Raw genomic sequence first — 24,914 nt, 5'->3', positions numbered from 1 at the left:
ATGGTGCCATAGGGGTTTTTTTTTACAACTTTCTGGCTCTTTTCTCAAGAAGTATGGACTTGTCCCTGAAAAAAACTTTTACTGCCGTTATTGAGACAGCGGCAAAAATCAAAGTGATTAGAGCAAATCTTAAAGTGAATTTATCCAAAATTTTGTGTTGGAGGTACTCGAAGGGGTGGACAAATATAGTCCATATTCGAACCTGATCTATATCTGGTAGATATTTTAAGATGTGTAAAGTATGGACCAAATCGGTCACTCCCATCAAGAGTTATCGTGTGCACAATTTTTCCGAACATTTTTGAACTTTTGTGGGGGAGGTACCTGAAGGAGTGAAACGATATGACTTATTTTCGAACTTAAAATAAGTTTGCACAAAATATTACAAAGGCCAAATTGTGGACCTAATGGGCAGATCCGTTCTAGAGTTATCTTGCGCTCCAACCACTACACACGGTGTCATAGGTCTTTTTTCGTACCTTTCAGGCTATTTTCTCAGGAAGTATGGACTTGCCCCTGATGAAGATTATACCGTTATATGGGGGACAATGGATACAAGTTGCTACAACAAAAATCAAAGCGATTCTTGAACAGGCCCTAAACTGAACTTTACCGAAATTTTGTGTGGAAAGTACCCGAAGGAGTGGACCGATTGAGTCTCGACATTGTCAGTGAACTATAAGTATTTATACCAAAATTTATCTGACAACACCAACTCCTTTTATATTTGGCCACCGTTTATTTGAACTCGCGACATAGTGCAGCGTTTTTTTTTTTGAGGTTATGCGCCATTATTTCGGGAACTATGGACTTGCCCTCGAAAGAAATTACAATGACGTAACGGGACCGCACGAACATCCTGTTACAAAAAATTTCATAACGATTCGTGAGGTGTCACTAAACTGCACTTATTTCAAATTTTGTGTGGGAGGAACCTGAAGGAGTGGGCCGATATAATCCATATTCGAACCTGATGTATGCCTAGAGGTAGTGTTACCATATGCAAAGTTTGGTTCAATTCGGTTACTCCCTACGAGAGTTATTGTGCGCACAAGTTTTGCGACAATTTTTGAACATTTGTGGGGGAGGTACCTGAACTTAAATCAAATCTGGACAAAATATTTCGATGTCCAAAATTTGAACCGAATCGATTGATACGTTCGAGAGTTATCGTGCGCACCAGCCCGACAGACAGACCGACGGACGGACATTGCTAGATCTATTCAAAATTGTCTGAAACGGATATCGTACAAACATACTTGGGGTCTAAAACCATTATTTCGATGAGGCACATTTTTGGTCGTATCAAAGTGTAAATACCCTCTTTAGCCTAAAGGCTGAGGGTATAAAAATGATGCCGGTTAGCTTGTTTACTGACGTTTCCGAAGTCAGCCCAAAAATCGTTACTTTTAATTGTTTCAAGCGCCAAAAAAGTTGAGGGCTTTTGTATCGTTATAATTTGCTAAACTGACAAATATTGAGATCCTAATGTTGATTAATATATGAAAAAGTTCAATACATATAGTTTGACTTGGAAAATAATTTTGTAATAAAGTAAATTTCCAAATAACAAAAAATAAACAAAAAACTAATTGGCGAGACAATCTTGTTAATTGTGGTAAATTTAATTATAAATTTGGGACAATGGCAACTGGAAAAACATCAACAGCAATAAATAACACAATAATTTCATGTTTTATTTTATATTGGTCAATAGCAGCATATCATGCATTCATTTTTCAGTTTTAATGTTAAATTTTGTTAATCTACATGAAATGTCTTAATATGATCCAAGGTTAGACAAATGTGCAGATTTATAATAATAGTATCTTTTAAAGCCTAATAGAGAGTGAGAAATGGAATAGAGAGCGATGAATAAAATGGGAATATGTAGTGAAGTTTATGTACAGAAAAAAAAGAAATGTGCTAGAAATAAAAGAATTGCAGTCAGCCTTCTCTACAACGTACAACGTTATAGAGAAGACGAAGAATTGTTACGTTATGGTGGAATTCATAGCTTTTGTTTTTTAAAACGATACGTTATATATGGAGTATTATGCGTCATAGAGAAGTTTGGTTGTACTTGGCGTTACTGTTTGTGTTCAATCTTTTAAACGTAATTATTACTACAACATTAAATTGATTTTAAAATACTGTTTAGGTCAAGCTATATACTAATATGTACTATTTCGTTTTCTTTCTAGGCCCGCTATATGGAAGTTACAACTACTGATGAACATGACGTTTTAGCGAAAATTCATTGAAGAGTTCATTTCAATAATACAAACATTTTATCTACTACTTCATATCATTTCGAATGCAATTTTTACATTTTTAAATACATTTGTTCATTTCTAAAGAGAATTCTTGTAATATAGATTGGGAAAATAACATTTATCCCAAACAGAATACGTTTCGATCTCAAATTGTTAACAAAGTGTTAGAAGTAAACAATGCATAAAACATAATACAAGTGTGCAAGCCAAACATTAAAAAACAAACAACAACTTAGCTATTTTACATTACCAAAAATAATAGTTGGAAAACAAACAAATTTCATTCAAAAAATACATTTTGCAACCATCATACAAAAACAAACATATTGTTGACGACATACGATACGGTAGTATTTTTTGCACTGTAACCTTGAACCAACAAAATAAAAATGAAAACTCACGATGCTGACAACCTGTTCGTTCTGAAAATAAATTAAAAAAACAATACAGAAAAATAATAAAAGTGTTACAGAAAAAAAATAAATTAAAAACATTGATACAATAACAATAATACTAATTTCAGTTGTAAGACAAATATAAAATTAAATGAAAGTAAAAGTGTAAACAAATACAGTTATTTTAATAAAAATAAGTACTTTTGTCAATTTGTAAAATCATTAAATAATACAGACTACATAAAAATACAAATATTTCAAGGCAAATAAATAACAACAAAAATAAACGTAACACCAATTAATTGTTCCCATTTTAATAAATATTGATTTGATACTTGGGTTAAAAATAAAAACATTACTGAAATAAATACATTACTGATCCAGCAAACGGAAATATGGGACTTAAATCTTATCATGGAAAACAGTTGACACGGCCTTTTTCAAATAGGCTATAGGCGGTGAGAACAATTTGGTGCATCTGTAGCGCACGGACAAAAAAAAATTTTGTCGATCCGTCGAGAATATTCAACAATACGGTGATTCTTGTAGTTTTCAATTTCAGTTTTTAAAATTATTTTCTGTGTGGAAAATTCCGAGGGAAATATTCATGATTGTCATGATTATTGTCGTAATCCAGGAAACAATGTAACCTGCAACGTTGTGGTAGGATGTAATGGGTATGGAGGTGGCGGTAAAGTGTGCGACTGTGCTTAATACCGCCGATGAATTAATATGTTATATGCTTAACATTAGTTCGCTCATTATAAGCTTAGGCATTCCGTTCTAGGCAATGGCTAGAGTTGTAAAAGAAACCACCCTTTCGCCCTTTGGAATTATTATTATATATTTTATTCTGAAACCCTATACCCATCAACCAGACTCTGTTCTTGTTCTGCAAGAAATTTGGGAATTGGGGTTTTTATATCCTTAGTCATTAGGTTAACCCGTTACTTTGATGCTTTGGTTTTTAGACAACAAGTATGTTTGCACGTTCCACACACTTGGAGTCAATATAACACTGTCCTTCTGGCGGGCTGGTGCGATAACGATAACTCTCGAACGCGTTTGGTCCGAGCTTCGCACCTCTCAATATTTTGTCCGAACTCAGATCAAGTTCGAATATAGGCCTTCTGTCGGGATATACCCGAAGAGGTGGACTGATAACCTCTTCGGGTATATCCCGACAAAAGTTTAAAATATTCGCTAAAATGGTGCACACAATTATTATCGAAAAAGTGCAGTTTAAGGACATTTCTGGGGCCGTTTTGAAATTGTTTGCAGCGGTTTGTCTATTACGACAGTACAATTTTTTTCGGGGGCAAGTCCATGTTTCTTGAGATAATGACCCAAAAGCTCCAAAAATTCTGCTGACATCAACTAAAATCTCTGATGAGGTAGCACGAAAATACATACATATACAGTTATGTGAAAAATAATAAGGACAGTGACATTCACTGCCTTTGGTCGCTTCTAAAATGTGTAAAATGGAAGATTTGGCGATGGAAATTTGTTTTTGAAAATGTACATGTATTGCAATAAGAAATTCCATAGAAATTCATATAGAAAAATTACAGGAAAAGCTTGGGATTTTGAAAACAATGATGGAGGATGTATTTAAGTGGACTTTAAAAAAGAAATGTATCATTTTAATCGAAACATAATACCCTTCCCACGTAGTGGTGCATTGTATAAAATATTCAACAAATAATACAGATTGCTAGAAATCACATCGCTTGGTCTAAGAAAAATTGCCTACCATTCTTTGGTCCGATGAAATCAAAGTTACTTTTTGTGTTCGGATAGAGGAGTTCATCAGTGTAGAAGACCTAAAAATCAATAATATTACCTAAAATATACTCTGAAGGCGACTAAATATGGCAGAGGTAACATCATGCTGTGGGGCTCATTTTCTTACTAAGCCGTGGGGTCTCTATACAGTATTCAAAGTGTTTTGAAATCACCAGATTACACTGAAATTTTGAAAAATATAATACTACAGTATGCTGAATGTGCTAGGATGTGCCTCTCAAATGAGTCTTAATTTATAACGGTGTTAACAAAACAAACCAGAAGAAGTTGACATTTACGTATGATCTCTTAAAAACTTTAAAAACATCAGTAAGATTTTGTCTTCTTACAAAGCAAGCAACTCATAAATTTCGCATAAAATGAGCTGGAAATCACATTTTTTATAATATTTTTTGAGGATATTTTTTCCAAATCCTAAAAATTTCAGTTGAAGGATGGCGAAGTTACTTCGCCACTCTCCAAATTTTTTGAAGAATGTTCGAAATAGTATCAAGTTTACAAAAAACTTGGTTCCAGGTGCATATATTTGCATTTCCGTGTGTGACATTAAAAATACTGATGATGCCTCTGGTCGTTTCAGTCAATATGCCGTATTACTGTATTCTCAGTTTCTTCGTTGTTTTGTGTTTTAATAGTTTGTTTTGGTTTTTTTCTTTAAAAAATTAGACATTTTTGTTTTGGGATCTACTTATGAGTGTATTTTTTACGTTTGTATATTTTTGATATATGTATGATGCTACATATAATATGAAAAATAACTAAAAATGTAAAGTTCGGTCGTACCGAACTTTATTATATCCCCTACCATGAAATATTCTGACTTCAAATGGAATAATTTGTTTCCTTCCTGTCCAGGATACCAGTCGGAGACGTTTTTTGACCACTAAGAACTCCAAATCGCAAATTACAACCAATTCGGGCCGAAAATGTTGATAAAATCTTCAAAATACCTAAAATCGGGAGGTACCGTAATATGAGGGCTATACCGAAACCTGGGCCTAAGACCACACTTTTTGGCGCAGAAGGTTTTAGATCATTGAGAACTCCAAATGGCAATTTACAACCAATTCGGGCCAAAAATGTTGATAAAATATTCAAAATACCTGAAAACGGGAGGTATCGAAATATGAGAGCTATACCGAAACCTGGACCTAAGACCACAATTTTTGGCGCAGAAGGTTTTTGACCTTTGGGAACCCCAAATACCAAAGTACAGCCAATTAGGGCCGAAATTGTAGATAGAATCTTCAAAATACCTGAAATCGGGTGGTACCTCTACGTGGGGGCCATAGGAAAAACTGGACCCATATTGAAGATTTTTTGGCTAAAGTATTTTTGGCTTATTTTTAGCATATACAGAAAATATCGGATTGATCCGACGATTAAAAATATTTATGTCGCTCCTTCCCATACAAGTGGGACCACGGTGGTGTCCATCAAATTATGATGACTTTTTGCAATTTCTACATGTTGCGTGGGACACTATACCAGTACAGGAGTCCCAAAATTTGGTTGACTCAATTCTTAGAAGATGCGCTGTCGTTTTAGAAAAGAAAGGCGCGTCTACAAAGTACTAATGAAACTGAAACGCTTTATCTACCATTACTTAGCAAAAACCTGCATTAATTTCTTTCAAATTTCGTCCTTATTAAAAGATGTCATGAAGTGTGCATATTTTTTCGCACACACCAAATTACAAATTACGCCAATTCGTATGAAATATAAAAGATACATAAAATATGTTTACAAACAATGTTTTTATAAACCTTTTCTTAACATTCTAAGAAAACAATAAATTTTATAATCTAACCCCCTGTTTATGTATTTCGAAACGAAAATGTGTGCGCATGAAACACACCCAAACTTTAGTTTTAGAAAAAATTCTATTTCCTTTGATTTTGCTTCAAAACAAAAAACAAATTTGAAAAACACACTCAAATTTGGTAGTTTTTCGTACGAATTCATTTTCTTATCGACATACATACACAGGCCCTAAAGTCATTTTCACTTTTTTAGTCAGTTTTCAGTGTAATCTTGGTTATGGATGGAAGTGTCCTTATTATTTTTCACACAACTGTATGTGATAAGTTCGTACCTTTACAATTGGACCAGACGCCATTTTCGTTCAATCATCCGCATATCCAGTGTTTTTGAAAGGTAGAGATAGAACAGATCCGAAGATATCACCCTACCTTTGAATGAATGGAGTGATTTCTCCGAAACTGTTCAATCAATACCTATCTGGACATGTACAACCAACGCACAGTTTGTCCAAAATAGGTTTTTTGTGTCAAAATTCTGTATTTTCCAAACGGATAGAGCTACGAATTCTATATATTCTATAAACGGAGTTTATTTTGCAGAGTTAAAAAAAATTATATATTTTTAATTTATAACTTCAAAGCGGCTGTACCGTTTTATGGAGGCTATATCAAAAAGAGGACATACATTAAGCCTTTTTTGCAGGGATGCTGCTTACTCACTAAGATCCCAAAATGCCAATTTTCAGCCAATTTGGTACAAAAATGTGGTCAGAAACTTTAATTGGAAGGTACCGTTATATGAAGGCTATATAAAGATGTGAACCTATATTGACAATTTTTGGTAGGAAGATACTAAATCGCAGAAAACTTTATATTTAAATTTTTAGCTAAATCGGTGGAATATTGCAGGTAAAATCCTGAAACTCCAAGGATGGACCGATTTAAACATAAACTAAGTTTGGACAAAATATTTAGAGATCCAAAGTTCCCAGCTACCATTTGGAAGATTGTTTTTTTTTCGAAAATCACATTGCGGAGTCTTTTTAGAGTCCTTTTGGTGATCAAAAACCGATTAAGTCGCTTGTATATTCAGAAAGGGACTCGAAAGTGACTCCCTGTAATGATTAAAAACAGGTCAATTTAAAATACAACAACAAATATGTAGCAATCACAAATAAATCATTGAGGGGTTAAAAATGTGACCATTTTTTGTTATTTATTTATTGTCACATTTTAATCATCTGAAGACTAAAAATTGCTCAATCAAAAAACGTCATGCACGTATTTGAAAAGTGATTAGAATTATGTATCTTATGATCATATTTTGAACAGTTAGGTGATTAAACACTGACTTTTTTTTCAAACATAACGTATATAATTCTCGTATACACTTTCTACAAAACTTTTATATAAACATCATGTATAATATCGACACCTCCAAATAATAGTATGCTAAGTCTAAAAAGTGAGTTTTGCAGGAGAAGCTCTCAAAGTGTGGAAATTTTTTTGAACTTCCGTACTATGCTAAGTCAATATTTGCTTATAACTTCTGTTCGGATTGACCGATCATTACCAAAATTTGACAAAATTTAAGTTAAAGGACGTTCGAAACCTCCAAATAATAGTTTGCTAATTCTGAACAGTGAGTTTTGCAGGACAAGCTCTAAAAGTTTGGAAATTTCTTTGACCTTCAGTGCTATGCTAAGTAAATATTTGTTTATAACTTCTGTTCGGATTGTCCGATTATTACCAAAATTTGACAGAATTTAAGTCAAAGGAGGTTAAATATAAAAATGTAATGAACTTGAAAACATGCTAAGTCGACTTAGCATACTATTGTTTGGAGGCGTCGATATAATGAATATTGACAAAGACAACACATGTCCAGGTTTTGCCAAGTACAATGAAGAAAGTGAATGAAGAAACAGTTGACTAACGGGATGATTAAAAGTCATAACAAAGCAGAAAAGAAAACAAAACAAAGGATTCAAAGAAGAATAAAAAAGAAAATTCTTTCAATTTTTTCGTCTGATAAAAAGACTCATAAATGACTCACTAAAGACTCATAAACGATTATAAACATGACTCGAAAAAGAGTCACAAATTAATCAACAAATCACCAATAAATGATCAGACAATGAGCTTATATTCCAGCTTTTTAATCGTACAGTCGGATCAAAAAAGACTCAAATTTGATCAAAAAATGTATAAAGTATGGACCAAATTGGTCAATCCCTTCAAGAGTTATCGTGCGCGCAATTTTTTCGATCATTTTTGAATTTTGTGGGGGAGGTACCGGACCGTAGTGGACCGATATGACTTATCTTAGATCTTAAAATAAGTTTGGACAAAATATTACGAATGCCAAATTTTGGACCGAATCGTTATATCCGTTTGAGAGTTATCTTGCGCTCCAACCACGACACACGGTGTCGTAGGGTTTTTCTTGCATCTTTAAGGCTATTTTCTCAGGAAGTATGGACTTGCCCTGATGAAACTTGTACCGTGTATGATGCAATGAATACAAGTTGCTACAACAAAAATAAATGCGATTCGAGAGCAGGTCCTAAACGGAACTTTTCCGAAATTTTGTGTTGGAGATAAGTGGAGTGGACCGATTAATTTCATATTGGAACCTCATATAAGTCTGGTAGAAACTTCACGATGTGCAAAGTATGGACCAAGTCGGTTATCGTTCGCACAATTTTTCGGAACATTTTTAAACTTTTGTGGGGGAGGTACCGGAACTTAAACTAAGTTTGGACAAAATATTACGATAAACTAATTTTGGACCGAATCGGTTGATCCGTTCGAGAGTTGTCGAGCGCTCCAGCTCCAAATTGTATGAAACACATTTCGTCCAAACATACTTGGGGTCTAAAACTATTATTTCGATGAGACACATTTTGCCCTTATGAACGTGGATATACCCTCGTTAGCATAAATGCTGATGGTATAAATATTGGCGTAAAAACGGTTCCAAAACAAATCCGGTTGTACTGTAGAACTGTAACCAAAATAAAATTGTTTCTAAGCATATTTTTATAGTTCAGGTTTCGTATTATCGGATAGCAAAAAGAACCATTAAAAATGCCAATAACTCGTGATAATATGGTCCACACAAAATCGACTAATTTCCTTGTCGTTTTTGAGTATTGTTTTTTAACGAAAAAGGTCATGTTATAGGAACCGTTACCTCAAATATAACGGTGCAATCAACGAATTTTTCAAGTTTCTCTCTTAACTAGCTAGTTTTCTATCACTTCATGTCAAAATTTTGGGAATTTTTGAAAACAATATTTTAGCATTTTTGGATCAAAATATTGAATTTGGCCACACTGTGCAGCGGACGGTATAAACATCGTGTCTTTTATGAATGATTGTGTATGGTATAATTTATGTTCATTGTCCATTTAGATCCATCACTTCTATTATTATTTTTTTATAGTCAGATCGCTAAACCAACAGATTCTTGTTTACTTTTTTTCTTCGTCGAAATTTAAGGTGTCAATTATTGTGCATGACATAAACATTATAAAAATTAATTTTTAATAATTATAACTGAACTGAGATTTTAAGTGCAATTTAATTGTCATTGATGTCATACCTAAAATGTAAATTAAAGTTTAATTGAGTTTTAATAATTCAGTTAATGATATTCGCATGGAAAAGATTTAGTATACATGTAAGGAAGGATTGGGTAGGCAACAAATAAAACCTCATTGAATTAAAAATTTAATTATTTCCCAAAATGTTTTGTTCCAAACCCCAAATAAAATTGTCTCAACATCACAACGTATATCTCAGAAGTACACATTATTTCATTTCTAAATAAAATAATTACCTAAAATTTCTTCTTTCTTCCATTCATTCATCATTGTGGTTAACTTCCGTTTCGTAGCCAATAAAATAAGTAACCTGTTTACTTATATTGTGGCTTTAAGAGGTTTTTGTTTATATGTATGTACATTACTTGTGATATAAAATATATTTTTGTGTGTACACAAATGACGTAATTGTCAAAGAAAACGTGGTCGTGACCAAGTTAACTTCTACACGGAAACAAGTACTTGGTCTAGAAACCAAACCAAGGCAAAATAAAAGCAGTGTGGCGGGGTCTGTCTTATCGAAAAGCTAATTTTTGGGTTAATTTTTTTCGTTCTCAATTTGGTAAATGAAAGAAATGCTGACAATACTGGAACACAAAGTCAATGATGAAAGTACACAAAAGTGTTATGATTTCTTTTCTATGACAATCAAAAGAAAAACATCAAAGCATAATCCAAAATGAAATACAAGTTATCGGATGGCCACCACAATTTGTGGAGAAATCAATAGTGGGGGCGACCCTACTACAAAAACACTCAATCAGTATTTTTTTCATATAAAAATATTACGAATGGCGTCACAGTTATGATTGCAGAAATAGCAATCATAAAACAAGACAAGGTCATTGGCATGTGAATGTGAATGTGTCATAAGCCGTAATTCGCATGCAAAGTATTAATTGCCTAATATGTATATATGTACATAAGTCATGTCTTATGTCCTGACAACAATAGGGGTCACAACAAAGGCAGAGGATTCAACTCCCAAAAAGTATCCTGAGACGAAGTTCTTAAAATTATTTTTCTAAAATGTCATTGCTACCATAATGTACATAGCTTTTCTGCACATGCTTCTAACTTTATGTCGGCTAGTATCGACCAATATAAGCATGGAAATCTTTTGTTATTCAAAGAAAAAAGGAATCAATTTGGCTTTGCCAAAATAAATGCAACCATTTTTTTTGGCCAAGGATTAAGTCAATGACCAACAGTTGAACTGTTCTATGGAAATAAAGGGATTCAAACATTGGTTTAGTTGCCAAGTCCGGTCGTTTGGAATATAATTGACAATTCTAATATAGACTGTAATGCTATCAACAACAGAACAAATTTTTGTAACAGAACAAAATTTCAAATATGTATGATTGCCGTGCACACATATTGTTAGTTCATCCATCATCCAACACCGAGAAATCTTCTTTCTCCATGTACTCGAACAGCTTCACAGGGTTGACGGAATTGAAGGACTATAGAAACACCCTTTCCTCTGCAAAGGATCCATAGAAGCCCCCTTTCCTCTGCAAAGCGTCTATAGAAGCGTCTTTCCTCTGGAAAGGGTCTATATAAGCACCATTTTGTAGGAAAAGGATCACCACTCCTCTGGAAGGGGCCTATAGAAGCAACCTTTCCTCTGGAAAGGGTCTATAGAAGCAACCTTTCCTCTGGAAAAGGTCTATAGAAGCAACCTTTCCTCTGGGAAGGGTCTATAGAAGCACCTTCCCTCTATAAAGGACCTATAGAAGCAACCTTTCCTCTGGAAAGGGTCTATAGAAGCACCTTCCCTCTTTAAAGGGCCTTTAGAAGCAACCTTTCCTCTGGAAAGGGTCTATAGAAGCCCACTTTCCACTGCAAATTGTCTATAAAAGCCCCCTATCCACTGCAAATCTATATATATAAAAATGGTGTAAAAAATGTATAGTAATTCATAAAATGAGAACGGCTAGGCTGATTTCTGTAAAATTTTTTGTCAGTTATTCGTATTTTCGAGGAGAAGGTCTTTACGGAAGAAAATTTTGGAAAATCTCTCTGGAAAAGTCGGAAAATTGGAAAAATCGAAAATTGAGTTTTTGTATGAAATTTTATTCCTTAATAGCGAGACGAAGTTCGCCGGGTCCGCTAGTTGTCTATAAAAGCCCCCTTTCCACTGCAAACTGTCTATAAAAGCCCCCTTTCCACTGCAAGGGGTCTATAGAAGCACCCTTTCCTCTGGAAAGGGACTATAGAAGCACCCTTACGTCTAGCAATGATTTAGAGAATCAACCTTTCCTCTGGAAAGGGTCAATAGAAGCACCCTTTCCTCTGGTAAGGGTCTATAGAAGCAACCTTTCCTCTAGAAATGGTCTATAAAAGCAACCTTGCATCTAGAAAGGGTCTATAGAAGCAACCTTTCCTCTGGAAAGGGTCAATAGAAGCACCCTTTCCTCTGGAAAGGGTCTATAGAAGCAACCTTTCCTCTGGAAAAGCTCTATAGAAGCACCCTTTCCTCTGGAAAGAGTCTATATAAGCACCCTTTTGTAGGGATCTACAGAAGCACCCTTTCCTCTGGAAAGGGTCTACAGAAGCACCTTTCTTCTGGAAAGGGTCTACAGAAAGACCTTTCCTCTGGAAAGGGTCTATAGAAGCACCATTCCTATGGAAAAGGCCTATAGAAGCAACGTTTCATCTGGAAAAGGTCTATAGAAGCACCCTTTCATCTGGAAAGAGTCTATATAAGCACCCTTTTGTAGGGATCTACAGAAGCACCCTTTCCTCTGGAAAGGGTCTACAGAAGCACCTTTCTTCTGGAAAGGGTCTACAGAAACACCTTTCCTCTGGAAAGGGTCTATAGAAGCACCATTCCTATGGAAAAGGCCTATAGAAGCAACCTTTCATCTGGAAAAGGTCTATAGAAGCACCCTTTCCTCTGGAAAGGGGCTATAGAAGCACCCTTTCCTCTGAAAAGGGTCTATAGAAGCACCCTTTCCTCTGAAAAGGGTCTATAGAAGCACCCTTTCCTCTGAAAAGGGTCTATAGAAGCACCCTTTCCACTGGAAAGGGTCTATAGAAGCACCCTTTCCACTGGAAAGGTTCTAAAGAAGCACCCTTTCCTCTGGAAAGGGTCTATAGAAGCCCCCTAGGGTCTATAGAAGCACTCTTTCATCTGCAAAGGGCATATAGAAGCACCCTTTCCTCAGAAGAGGGTCTATAGAAGCACTCTTTCATCTGGAAAGGGCATATAGAAGCACTCTTTCATCTGGAAAGGGCATATAGAAGCACCCTTTCCTCAGAAGAGGGTCTATAGAAGCACCCTTTCCTCTGGAAAGGGTCTATAGAAGCACCCTTTCCTCTGGAAAGGGCATATAGAAGCACCCTTTCCTCAGAAGATGGTCTATAGAAGCACCCTTTCCTCTGGAAAGGGTCTATAGAAGCACCCTTTCCTCTGGAAAGGGTCTATAGAAGCACCCTTTCCCCTGGAAGGGTCTATAGAAGCACCCTTTCCTCTGAAAAGGGTCTATAGAACCACCCTTTCCTCTGAAAAGGGTCTATAGAAGCACCCTTTCCACTGGAAAGTGTCTATAGAAGCACCCTTTCCTCTGGAAAGGGTCTATAGAAGCCCCCTAGGGTCTATAGAAGCAATCTTTCATCTGCAAAGGGCATATAGAAGCACCCTTTCCTCAGAAAGAATCTATAGAAGCAACCTTTCCTCCACAGAGGGTCTATAGAAGCCCTCTTTCCTCTGGAAAGAGTCTATAGAAGCCCAATTTCCTCTGGAAAGGGTCTATAGAAGCCTCATTTTATCTGAAAAGGGTCTGTAGAAGCACCCTTTCCTCTGGAAAGTGTCTATAATAGCCAATTTCCTCTGGAAAGGGTATATAGAAGCCCTATTTCCTCTGGAATGGTATATAGATGCAACCTTTCCTCTGGAGTCTATAGAAGCCCAAGAGTCTATAGAAGCCCAATTTCCTCTGCAAAGGGTCTATAGAAGCCCTCTTTCCTCTGAAAAGAGTCTATAGAAGCCCAATTTCCTCTGGAAAGGGTCTATAGAATCCTCATTTCCTTTGAAAAGGGTCTATAGAAGCACCCTTTCCACTGGAAAGGGTCTAAAGAAGCATCCTTTCGTTAGGAAAACGTCTACAGAATCACCCTTTCTTCTGGAAAATGTCTACAGAAACACCCTTTCTTCTAAAGAAGCACTCCTCTGGAATAGGTTTATAGAAGCCCCTTTTCCTCTGGAAAGGCTCTATAGAAGCCTTCTTTCGTCTAAAAATGGTCTATAGGAGCACCATTTCTTCTGGAAAGTGTCTATAGAAGCATCCCTTCCTCCGGAAAGCGTCCATAGAAGCACTTTTTCCTCTGGAAAGTGTCTATAAAAGCCCATTTCCTCTGGAAGGGGTATATAGAAGCCCTATTTCCTCTGGAAAGGGTCTATAGAAGCACCCTTTCCCCTGGAAAGGGTCTAAAGAAGCACCCTTTCGTTAGGAAAAGGGCTACATAAGCACCCTATCTTCTGGAAAAAGTCTACAGAAGCACCCTTTCTTCTGAAAAAGATCTAAAGAAGCACTCCTCTGGAATAGGTTTATAGAAGCCCCCTTTCCTCTGGAAAGGGTCTATAGAATCACACATTCGTCTGAAAAGGCTCTATAGAAGCCTTCTTTCTTCTAAAAATGGTCTATAGAAGCACCCTTTCTTCTGGACAGGGTCTATAAAAGCACCCATTTCTCTGAAAAGGGCCTACAGAAGTACCATTTCCTCTGGAAAGATTCTGACCGATCTGCTTCTCTTGAGTCTTCTTTACAATTTGAAGTAATGTGAAAAAATGTGCTTCATCGAAATAATGACCCCAAGTATGTTTGGACGAAATTCGTTTCAAACAATTTGTAGTCGATTTAGCCGGGCCGTCTGAATGAAATTCTATTTACGACATTTAATGACAATAGATAGCAAAATAAAATACGCTTCACTACAGTAAATGATTGTGTTAATTTGGTTTTGTATACTTCAGATTTTTGGATATAATAAACACAAACTTAGAAAATGTAAACTATCGATCTAAATAATTTTGATTTTTCAAAATAGTCTGGCTTAATCCCTTTTGTTGTTTTAATATTTAAAACAACAAGTTTATTAGTGGAGAAGGTTTGGCATTGTTCGATCTAAATATTTATTTATTTGCCAAATGTTTAAAGAAAATCTAAAAAGAATACACAGTGATGAATAAATGGCATGCAAAATTGCAATAAAGTAAATCACAATACTTTTTATTTTTGTCACACCACTGGCCTCCCTTTAATATACAATTCAAAGGCAATAATCGTTATCTTTAGTTTTTATTTAATTTAAAGTTCCTGGCCTCGTCGTTTGTCTTCGTATTTGATTTCTGTCCACAACACCAACTAACTGAAGTACTTGTCGTCGTCAAGAATTTTAAATGAAGAACATGTTCACGCCGCTGATACAGTTCATTAACTTTTTGCGATTATTTGTTGATGTTTGGCTTGAGTGAAATTCAACTTTCAACCAAACCAACCGAATTCATTTCAGTATTTATCTACTAAAAAAGTGACGGACGAATGGATGGATGGATGTAGTTGGTGGGTTCATAGCATACCACCACCCTTGCAACTGCTACTGTTAATTTAGCACCACAATTTGATATTGAGTCACATTTTTTTGCGAATTACATTTCACAAATAAAATCCAAGAACAATGATAAATGCAAAGGGAAGATACATATGTACATATATACATATGTATAAAAAATCAAACTGCGGAAATTTTTTGTTATCTCTTGGTTTACGTAATGACTAAGAATTTAAATATAAATAAACATGCAATTGATAAATTTTAATATTATCAATTTATGTTGAAAAGAAATTAAATGATGATAACTGCCGACACCTATTTCTGCAGAAAACTTATAGAGGTTTTGTGATATGACCATTTTTTATTCCACGATAAGGTAAATAAAATAAACATTCGTTATTTCATTCAAAATATTCTTCTTAATTCACTGTAATATTTGGGAACAGTAACATCATTATCCGATGCACATTACATCCAGTGCACATATAACGATAAACCTCAACGCTTATAATACATTTTACAGATAAATAGTTGTTTGGAAGAAAAAAAAATAGAATCTGACGTCAGTTTGTCTAATGTATACTTTTACATTATTGCGGTTTCTAAGTCGACCTTAAAGGTCGTTGTACTTGGCATTACTGCAGTGACCTCAATGGATAGGTATAATCATAAATGACAGCGGCAAAGAACGATGAATTGATGTATGTGTGTATGAGTGTTTTTTTTTACAATCAAATTAGCTCCATAATAATAATATTTTACAAATACGTACACACATACACACATACGTACGTGATGTATGATAAATAAAGAAGACTTTACTGATATCTAAACATCTTAGAAATAATTGTCAATCATCAAGTTATAAAACTATCGAAGGACCAAAACTGTAGGCAGGACTTACCGAGAAAGGAGTTTTTCACAATTCCACAAACATCGTCCAAGGGACAAAGAAGACTTTTTAAAGATACCTACTTTTAAAGGAACCTACATTTTATCGGCAAATCCAAACGGCGTGTCTTAAGACATTTAAATAGAAGTGAAAAATGTGATGTTGTCTGCCCTGCAATCGAACGCGATCATTTAGAGTGAATGGCGGGCGTGCTTACCATTGCACCAAGTTGACATACCTTACACTTTACCAAGATGAACTAGTTCGTCATCGGAAACTCATCGATTCTCAGGGTTACAGTAACTAGTTCCACTTTAGACCCCTCACAGTGCAATCAACTGTAAACTTTAACATGGGGATGTCATAGAAGGTAACCAATTGACGCTATATGCATTACCTGTAGGTGGTATTGTACTAGTTGCAAGTTTACAGTCATAGACTAGTATGTTTATAACTCCTCTCTTTTCTTGTTGTTTAAAACCAGTCAGGAAACGATCAAAGTCGGGCGGGGCCGACTATAAGATACCCTACACCACTGTGAATATGTAAAATATAAATCGGATCTATATCCAGATCTTAAATTAGGCGAAAATATGTATGGGAGCTATATCCAAATCTGAACCGATTTCGATATAATTTGGCACATTTATTTCTAGACCGAATTCAGCCACACATTCCAAATTTCATCCAAGTCGGACGTATATAGCGTGTTTGGTGTAGCAAATACGTGAAATCGGCCGAAAATATATATGGGAGCTATATCCAAATCTGAACCGATTCCGATATAATTTGGCGCATTTATTTCTAGACCGAATTCAGTCACACATTCCAAATTTTATCGAAATCGGAAATATATAGCGTGTTTGGCACAGAAAATACGTGAAATCGGCCGAAAATATATATGGGAGCTATATCCAAATCTGAACCGATTTCGATATAATTTGGCACACTTATTTCTAGAACGAATTCAGTCACACATTTAAATTTGATCAACATCGGACGTATATAGCGTGTTTGGTGCAGCAAATAAGTGAAATCGGGCGAAAATATGTATGGGAGCTATATCCAAATCTGAACCGATTTTCACCAAAAGCAATAGCGTTCTTCCTATGGCTAAAAAAATAGTAGTCCCCAATTTTCAGCTGAATCGGACAAAAAATGCGACCTGTAAGTTGCGAAAAAAATACATGGACAGACGGACTATGGGTCTATTTCGCTTCCTTTTGTATGTTACACACAAATGCACAAAGACATAATACCCCTTACCACAGTGTGGTGTAGGGTATAAAAATTGATGGATTTTATTTGAGAGTAAATAGTCGCAACTGACGCCTCGTCGTTTACTTGGGGACAAAAAATGTGTTAATTGTTTCCCTTCGCATTACTTAGGGGTCATTTGGAACTTTCCTTTTCCCCAAAAATTACTTATTTAGGCTATTTTAAACATTTTGTAAACTATTTTCGGAAAGTAGGAACTTGCCGAATAATATAGAGCCTTTTGGAATGCCTAGGTATTTGTTTCTTGATGTTTGGAATAAAGGTTGACCTATGCCAATACATTTTATTTGAGCATATACTGTCCCTGAGAACTCGAAGAGCCAAATTACGCTGATTCGCCTGAAATTTTGGCTAAAGGGGATACACCAAAGTATTGTCCAATTTACAGCTTATTCGGTTGGGAAACGAAAATAAAACCGTCAATATAAGCTGTTGCTGTTGTGGTAGCAGCATTGGTTTGATGATGGGTTGTTAGTCGATGGCCCAAACGCTTTTGGTTTCGGGCCAATCCGGTACAAAGATCCCGCTGTCGTTGGATTGTTCAAAAGACGTGATATAAGCAGGTACCGTTATGGTACACTGAGTTGCAGCCGCAGGCCGAAACACTGACGCATTCAGTTTTGTACCGCTTTTCTGTGTTGGCAGCAGCATATCTTGTATTGCCCGCTCCGGATTCTTTTGGTTCGCACCGGGACGGAGGAAAACCCAGAATCAATTTATATGTGCTCAGTTTGTCACATCCTCTCAAGCTTCGGTGAGATGCAATAGATATCATAAATGGGTACATCTAGGGGATGTTCTCAGGGGACTCGTCTATGCGAGGGACTTCGACAGGGACCATGTTGCTACATGCAGCAAGAACAAAGCCCCCGGTAAGTCATCGTTTTAAAAATACGAGACTCTCCGCTGTCCCCCAACAGCAACCGCAACTGCAAACACAGCACTTAACCCCAGACAAGAAATGAATCCCCTTTTCAATTTATTTAACTGCAATGGACTCCGAAGTAGAATCGATTAAATAGGGGAATTTATGAGTCGGAAGAATACCATGGTCGCGGTGGTGTAGGAAACCAAGCTCAACAACAACTGTTGTTGAACGTAAACATCCCGCCGATAAATAGCTGTACTCCAGGTTAAAGGCCCAACATTGGCCTGCTATTGGAAGGTCATAACGGTCTGGTCTTGTGGGACTTTAATGCCCATCATGAGTTGTGGCATTCAGTCCTCGATGGGTATAGTGCTGGCTAAGTCTCTACCAGAATTAACGGAGAGTGTCACAGTTCGGCAGACATAACCATCGTCTCACCTGGTCTGACAAATGCCGTCACCTGGCAACCCGTCATTTTTCTTGGATCAGTCTATCTCCCCACAATTATCTCCATCAGCAGACCGACCGATTTCATCACCTCTGAAGGACGTACTTTCACCAATCATGTGAAAGCTGATTGGCCGAGTTTCGGAGAGTTCACTAATCACGGCTTTAGAGATCTGCACAACCCTTCTGATGTTCGGGTAGCAGAAAGCACGTTCCGAGACATCATCATTGCTGCAGCCCCTCGCCATATTCTTCCCAGCGGAGGCAACGAGATTGGCAAATAATCGTGATGAGCTTCGTTAAGCAACCCCCAGTAAACCCAGACACGGAGAGCTGGCACTGGAAGTTAACAGGTTGGTCGGGGAGCATAAGTGGAACAAGTGGTTAAATGATCTGAAGAGTTGCAACATCTGAGTCGGAATAAGTGAGTTGTGGGCAACGGTCAAGTCACTCTCAAACCGTGAGAAAAAGGAAGATAGAACATCAGTCACGTTTGGCGACGTTACGCTGACTGATCCGAAGAGTTATATAAATCGACAATTTGTAGAGCACCACGAGAGCGACATGGAGAAAAACACTACGCCGCATCAAATCTCTTACTGCCGAGAATGAACCACCACAATTTACATTAGATGATATTGCCACCGTGGTGCAATGGTATGCACGCCCGCCTTGCACGCAGAAGGTCGGTGGTTCGATTCCCCGGCCAGGCAACATCAAACATTTTTCAACGGTGGCAAATTACCCCTCAGTAATGTTGGTGACATTTCCTGAGTATTTCAGCCTTGAAAAACTTCTCCACAAGTGGTGTCTTAAGACACGCCGTTCGGACTCGGCGATAAACAGTAGGTCCCATATCATTGAGCTAAATATGAATCGGGGTGCACTCATTGATATGAGAGAAGTATCCCTTGTCCTGTATGGGATGTTGTGAAGCAATCATCACGAACGCTAAATCATTCAAAGCGCTGGGTCCTGATAGAACCTCCATGGTAATGCCGAAACAGCTGGGTGAGTTGTGAGTCGAGTATCTCACTAAAGTTCTAAACCTGTCGCAAGCCACCACCCACATCGTTCCTGAAGTTTGGAAAACTGTTAGAGTGGTCCCGCTACTGAATCCAAGTGTGCCAGCAAAGGTGAATTATACAGACCGTTTTTGCATTTGTCGCTCGTAGCAAAGGCTCTTGAGGCTTCTTTACTCCTCCTCAGCATAAGAAACAGATACGCAGTTGCCGATCATCAGCATGGGTTCCGTAAGCAACACAGTACACTATATAATGGGAGTAATCATGAATGGAATTTCCCCGTGAATTTTGTTTTTCCGCCGTTGCAACTTAAGGGAGAAAGTGAAAAAATTTACGGGGAATTACTATTCATGATAACCCCCAATATCATTTGTGAAAGTCTGAACTCCTTTTTCCACGCGAGGAATATGCAAACATGCCACATAATCTACGGACACTCTTTTCTGCTGAGGTGAGTAGTTGATGTTAGCAGAATCCCGACCATTAACCACCCCAAAATTCTAGGGGGAACATTAGAAAGTGTGCGAAAAACTGAGATGTTGGTACAAGATTCTCAAGCGCCATGCCGACAGAACTTGGGGTGCAGTCAAAGAAACCTTGTTGATCACATATGTATAACGTAATAGGTGAGTCTATGGTATGCTATGCGGCGCCAGTTTGGTCCGCGAACATAAGTTCATGTGTCTCCTCATGTCTTCAGTGGACCATCTGCATGAGGAGTCGAAGATTCTTTCAATTCGGCAACACAAAGACATGCTCTCATTGTAGAACTTGCCTGTGAGAGTCACCTCCATCAGTATATGGTGAATAAAATTCCCCATTTCCCCATTTAGAGAACGTGGTCCAACGATATCAATAATGTGGTCCTCGGAGTACAATCCCAATCTATCACAGCTGATGAACATCAGCTATCACGACAAATAGGAGTAGCTTTGGTTTAACTACATTCGGGATGGTGCATCCGCCTAAATTCCTGTAGGACAAGGATTGGTGGTGGCAAAGCACAAAAAAATGGATTTTTTGATTTTTTTTGAAAATAGCTCAGGAAGTATGAACATGCTCCCGAAAAAATTGTAGCATCTCATACAAAATTTAAAAAATGATCCCAGGCGAGTCCTTATACTGCAATCATTCAGAACTTTGTGTGGAAGGTACCAAAAAATTGGTCCGACCAAATCGGTTTCTCCCTTCGGCGGTTATCTTACGTACATAATACTTAGGTTTGTTGGTGCCGGCAGGCTTTTTTTTTTTTTGAGCTTTTGGGCTATTATCTCAGGAACAGTGTCTGTAAGAGGAACAAAAAAATCAAAACGACGACCTGTTAATGTGTACTTTTTCCAAATTTTGTGTGGGAGCTACAAGAAGGAGTATACCGATTTATTCCTTATTCAAACCTCAACTATGCCTGGAAGTAATACTACCCTATTTAAAGTTGTGACCAAATCGGTTACTCCCTTCGAGAGTTATCGTGCGCACCATTTGAGCGAAAATTGTTGAGCTTTTTTGGGGAAGGTACCGAAAGAAGTGGACCGACATGGCCCATCTTCAAATTGAAACTAAGTTTGAACTAAATATATATTAAATATTATTACTCAAATTTTTAATCAAATCGGTTAATCCGTTCGAGAGTTATTTTGCGCTCACCCCAGATAGACAGATAGGTCATTGCTAAATCGGCTCAAAATTGTCTGAAACGGATGTCGTCCAAACATACTCGGGGTCTAAAGCGGGGTACAGTCGATTTGGAACTCCTTTACCGACCCAAAGCAGAAAGTTTTGATAAAATTACCACAGATAGTGCTTTTTATCCCGATTCCAACCATGTATTGCTTTTGTTGCGGAAATGTATACTTCCCGAGATATGGGCCTCAAAAGATCCACAAAGGCCCTAACCTATTTTTCTCTAAATAGGCGGCCTTCGACTTGGATTTAAGACTTTCTCCTATGGACAGGTGCAAATCTCAGGAACGGGAACAAAATTTTCTTTTAAATTAAATATTTTTCTCTGCGGTGGTTTGCCAAAATTTTAGACTAGTGCCTTTGTGGAACTTTGGAGGCCCATCATATCTTGGGAAGTTTACATTTCCGCAACAAAATCAATACATGGTTGGAATCGGGATAAAAAGCACTATCTGTGGTAATTTTTCTCATAATTTTCTGAGGTGGGTCGGTAAAGGAAAGATAAGCCATAACTCAATATTCCTACAAGGCAAATATTTCCAAAATAGTCTTTATAATTTTATGTTTATATCAAAGAAACATGTAGGCTTTTTTATAGCCCAGCCCAATAACATGATATCATTTAAAGAAAACATTGAGAGGTTTTGGTACATCATCATGTTTCACATGACAACCTACTTATAATGCGACACAAAGGGTCGGTCTCCTAGCAAAGAAAATTAGAAAATAATAAAAAACATATACTATAATCAAAAAAAAAACTTACCTTTTCGGACATGACCATATTGTTGTCATCGGTGCCATAAACGGTCTCAGCACCAGGCTGAGGACCACGATTGTTGAGTAATGTGTCGTCGTTATCCATGTTGTAATGTTTTCCTTGCTTCGCCTGTTCCAGCAACGAAGAAGAGTCAATAAAAATACACAAACTCTCCCTCTCTCACGCGTTTAAACAATCATAGACAAAACTCTCAGTTAAATAGGGGTATTTGTCAAAATTGTTGTAAGGAGTGTGGATGGCAACAACAAGGAGAGGTGAAGTGATGTCAAAGACGAAGGATAATGGATGAAAGCACACGCATTTACTGTTAAACATACACACGCACACTAATATGACAAGTGTTCAAGTGAGGGGGTTTTCAACCCCTTGGTCCTTGGTGATTTTTATGTTACTTCTCTCTCTTCTATTGGTCTCTTCTTCTTGCTCTCCCCCGCACAATTATTATTTTTTACTGCATATGGTTTGATTTTGCTTATATACAATATTTCCTTTTAAAAAGGAGGATATTTTTCCATTAAAAGAAAACAATCGCTTTCCTTGTATTGAACAACATTATTCACTCTCTTTTTCACTTGTTTCTATTCTTTTTTATTACACGTTAATTAAGAAAATACTTGTTTTCCATTTTTGTCATTTTCAATTTTCATAAACACATCATTTCTTGTTTTGCTGACGAAATATTTAACAAATATTTTTTTGTTGTTATTGCTTGTATTTTAAAAATTCAAGGTAGTCGTCTCGTCTAAAAGATAGATTTTTTTCACTCGTTTTACTCTGGCTGCCTCTGCTGCTGGTCGTTGTTGGTAGATAGGTCGTTTTCGTTTCGAATAAGAAACAAGGAAATTATTTGTAATGACTAGATATATTCGATTAAGACAACTTCCATTACCCACACTTCACTATATTCTCTATGGAATTTGTATTTCAAGACCCAGTAATATTGCACTTTGGTAAAACATCACTTCGATTTTGTGTTTAGAACACTTTCATATTGATTTATTTCATTTTTACTGGGATTTTTTAAAGAAAATTTATACAAAAAAGTTTTTTTCTGCCAGCGAAACGCGTATTATGACGTGAAAATTTTCTTGGTGTGTAATGAATGAAGAATAAAGAACTGAGTCGTTGGGCAAGAGAGCAATGCAGAGAGAAAAAAATCAAATTTTGACATATGACATTTATGCGTTTTATTTGAGAGTAACTAAACAACGGCGTGGCATATGTTCGGCGTAAGCGTATAGCGTAAATATTAGTGGGAACAGTGGAGGACAAAATGAAATCGCTATGAAATAATTATTAATTATAAAGACAAATGAATATGTATGTACATAATTTATGGAAGAAAGTACAAAAGTAAATGAAATGAAAATGATTAAAGTTAAGGACACACATACGATTAAATGTTTACCATAGTTAGATTCACTATAGGTAGAAAGACTAACGACAATTCGTCGGTGTCATGCTTAAGTGTTCCATACGCCATTTTTGATATTTTGAGATAAAGGTACCTTACAAAGTTTTGAACCATGCTCTTTCAGATTTGTTGGTCGGTTTTCCTCTGCCTCTTATAGTTTTGAGATATTCAGATGGCAATTTGTTCCATATCCGCTTGCGACACCGAAAAATCTGTTGTGTTGTTCCATATCCATAAAGCCTGGCGTGTGGAACAAAACAACTTTGAACTTTTTAGTTTTTTTAGTTAAATCTAAATATTATAATTAAGTTTTTGTCGACCTTTGATCATTTTATTATTTTTGTACTTTTTGTTCGGCTTTAGGTCCTCTTTTCAATAAAACAAAATTCTATTTGCTTTTATTTACTTTGTTTATTTCCAATATTTCGGACGTCTTCTTATAGTTTTGAGATATTCAGATGGCAATTTGTTCCATATCCTCTTGCGACACCGAAAAATCTGTTGTGTTGTTCCATATCCATAAAGCCTGGCGTGTGGAACAAAACAACTTTGGTTCAACACCCCAGTGACATAGGATGAAAGTTGTTGTTAGTTGAATAAAAACCAAAAACTCCCTGATGATGGTCGTCGAAGACGTCCGAAATATTGGAAATAAACAAAGTAAATAAAAGCAAATAGAATTTTGTTTTATTGAAAAGAGGACCTAAAGCCGAACAAAAAGTACAAAAATCTAAATATTTTTGAATATTGTACTGTTATATGAAACTACATTTATTTTCGATTAATTTTAACCCATCCTTCTAACACAAAACATATAAGATAAATTAAAAAAAATCTCGATTATTCAAAGTGACAACCCTTTAAACAAATGTATAGGAAAGATTTAAAAATGGTATCTAATAACCCGTTTATATATAACCGGATTTAACAAACCCACTGGGTTTTAAATGTCAATTCCATTACATATACGTCAAACAAATCCTCATAAAGAAGGTTAACCCCGCAAAAAGCTCTAATATTATTTTTATTATTATTAAAAAGCTCTAATATAAACAGCATATAAGTCTCAATTTACATTAGGCGAGTTTACTTGCGGCAAGTCCCAGTTTGTAGAAG

General features: G+C 36.5%; 1 protein-coding gene across 21 annotated transcripts in view; it reads right to left on the bottom strand.

The window, feature by feature from the left end:
• syd (JNK-interacting protein syd) overlaps positions 1-23,528 on the bottom strand; it is a 76,918-nt gene extending 53,390 nt beyond the window's left edge. For 10 of the 21 annotated variants that reach the window (XR_012412660.1, XR_012412661.1, XM_073984090.1 and 7 more), the window contains exons 1-2: positions 22,370-23,508; positions 2,678-2,698 (exon numbers count right to left, since the gene is read on the bottom strand). Coding sequence is in view for 18 of the 21 variants with exons in the window: in XM_073984090.1 (XP_073840191.1) it covers positions 2,678-2,698; positions 22,370-22,468 (120 nt within the window). In the remaining 3 variants the exon portion in view is untranslated. Of the gene's footprint in view, positions 1-2,677; positions 2,699-22,369 lie in introns of all 21 variants that reach the window. The other 11 variants (XR_012412662.1, XM_073984094.1, XM_073984089.1 and 8 more) reach the window with 3 other exon arrangements.
• Positions 23,529-24,914: the final 1,386 nt, after the last annotated feature.

This window comes from Musca autumnalis, unplaced genomic scaffold (genome assembly GCF_047663935.1).
Source record: "Musca autumnalis isolate F117 unplaced genomic scaffold, ASM4766393v1 scaffold_4, whole genome shotgun sequence".
Lineage (NCBI taxonomy): Eukaryota > Metazoa > Arthropoda > Insecta > Diptera > Muscidae > Musca > Musca autumnalis.
This window is presented reverse-complemented; position numbering and strand designations above follow the sequence as displayed.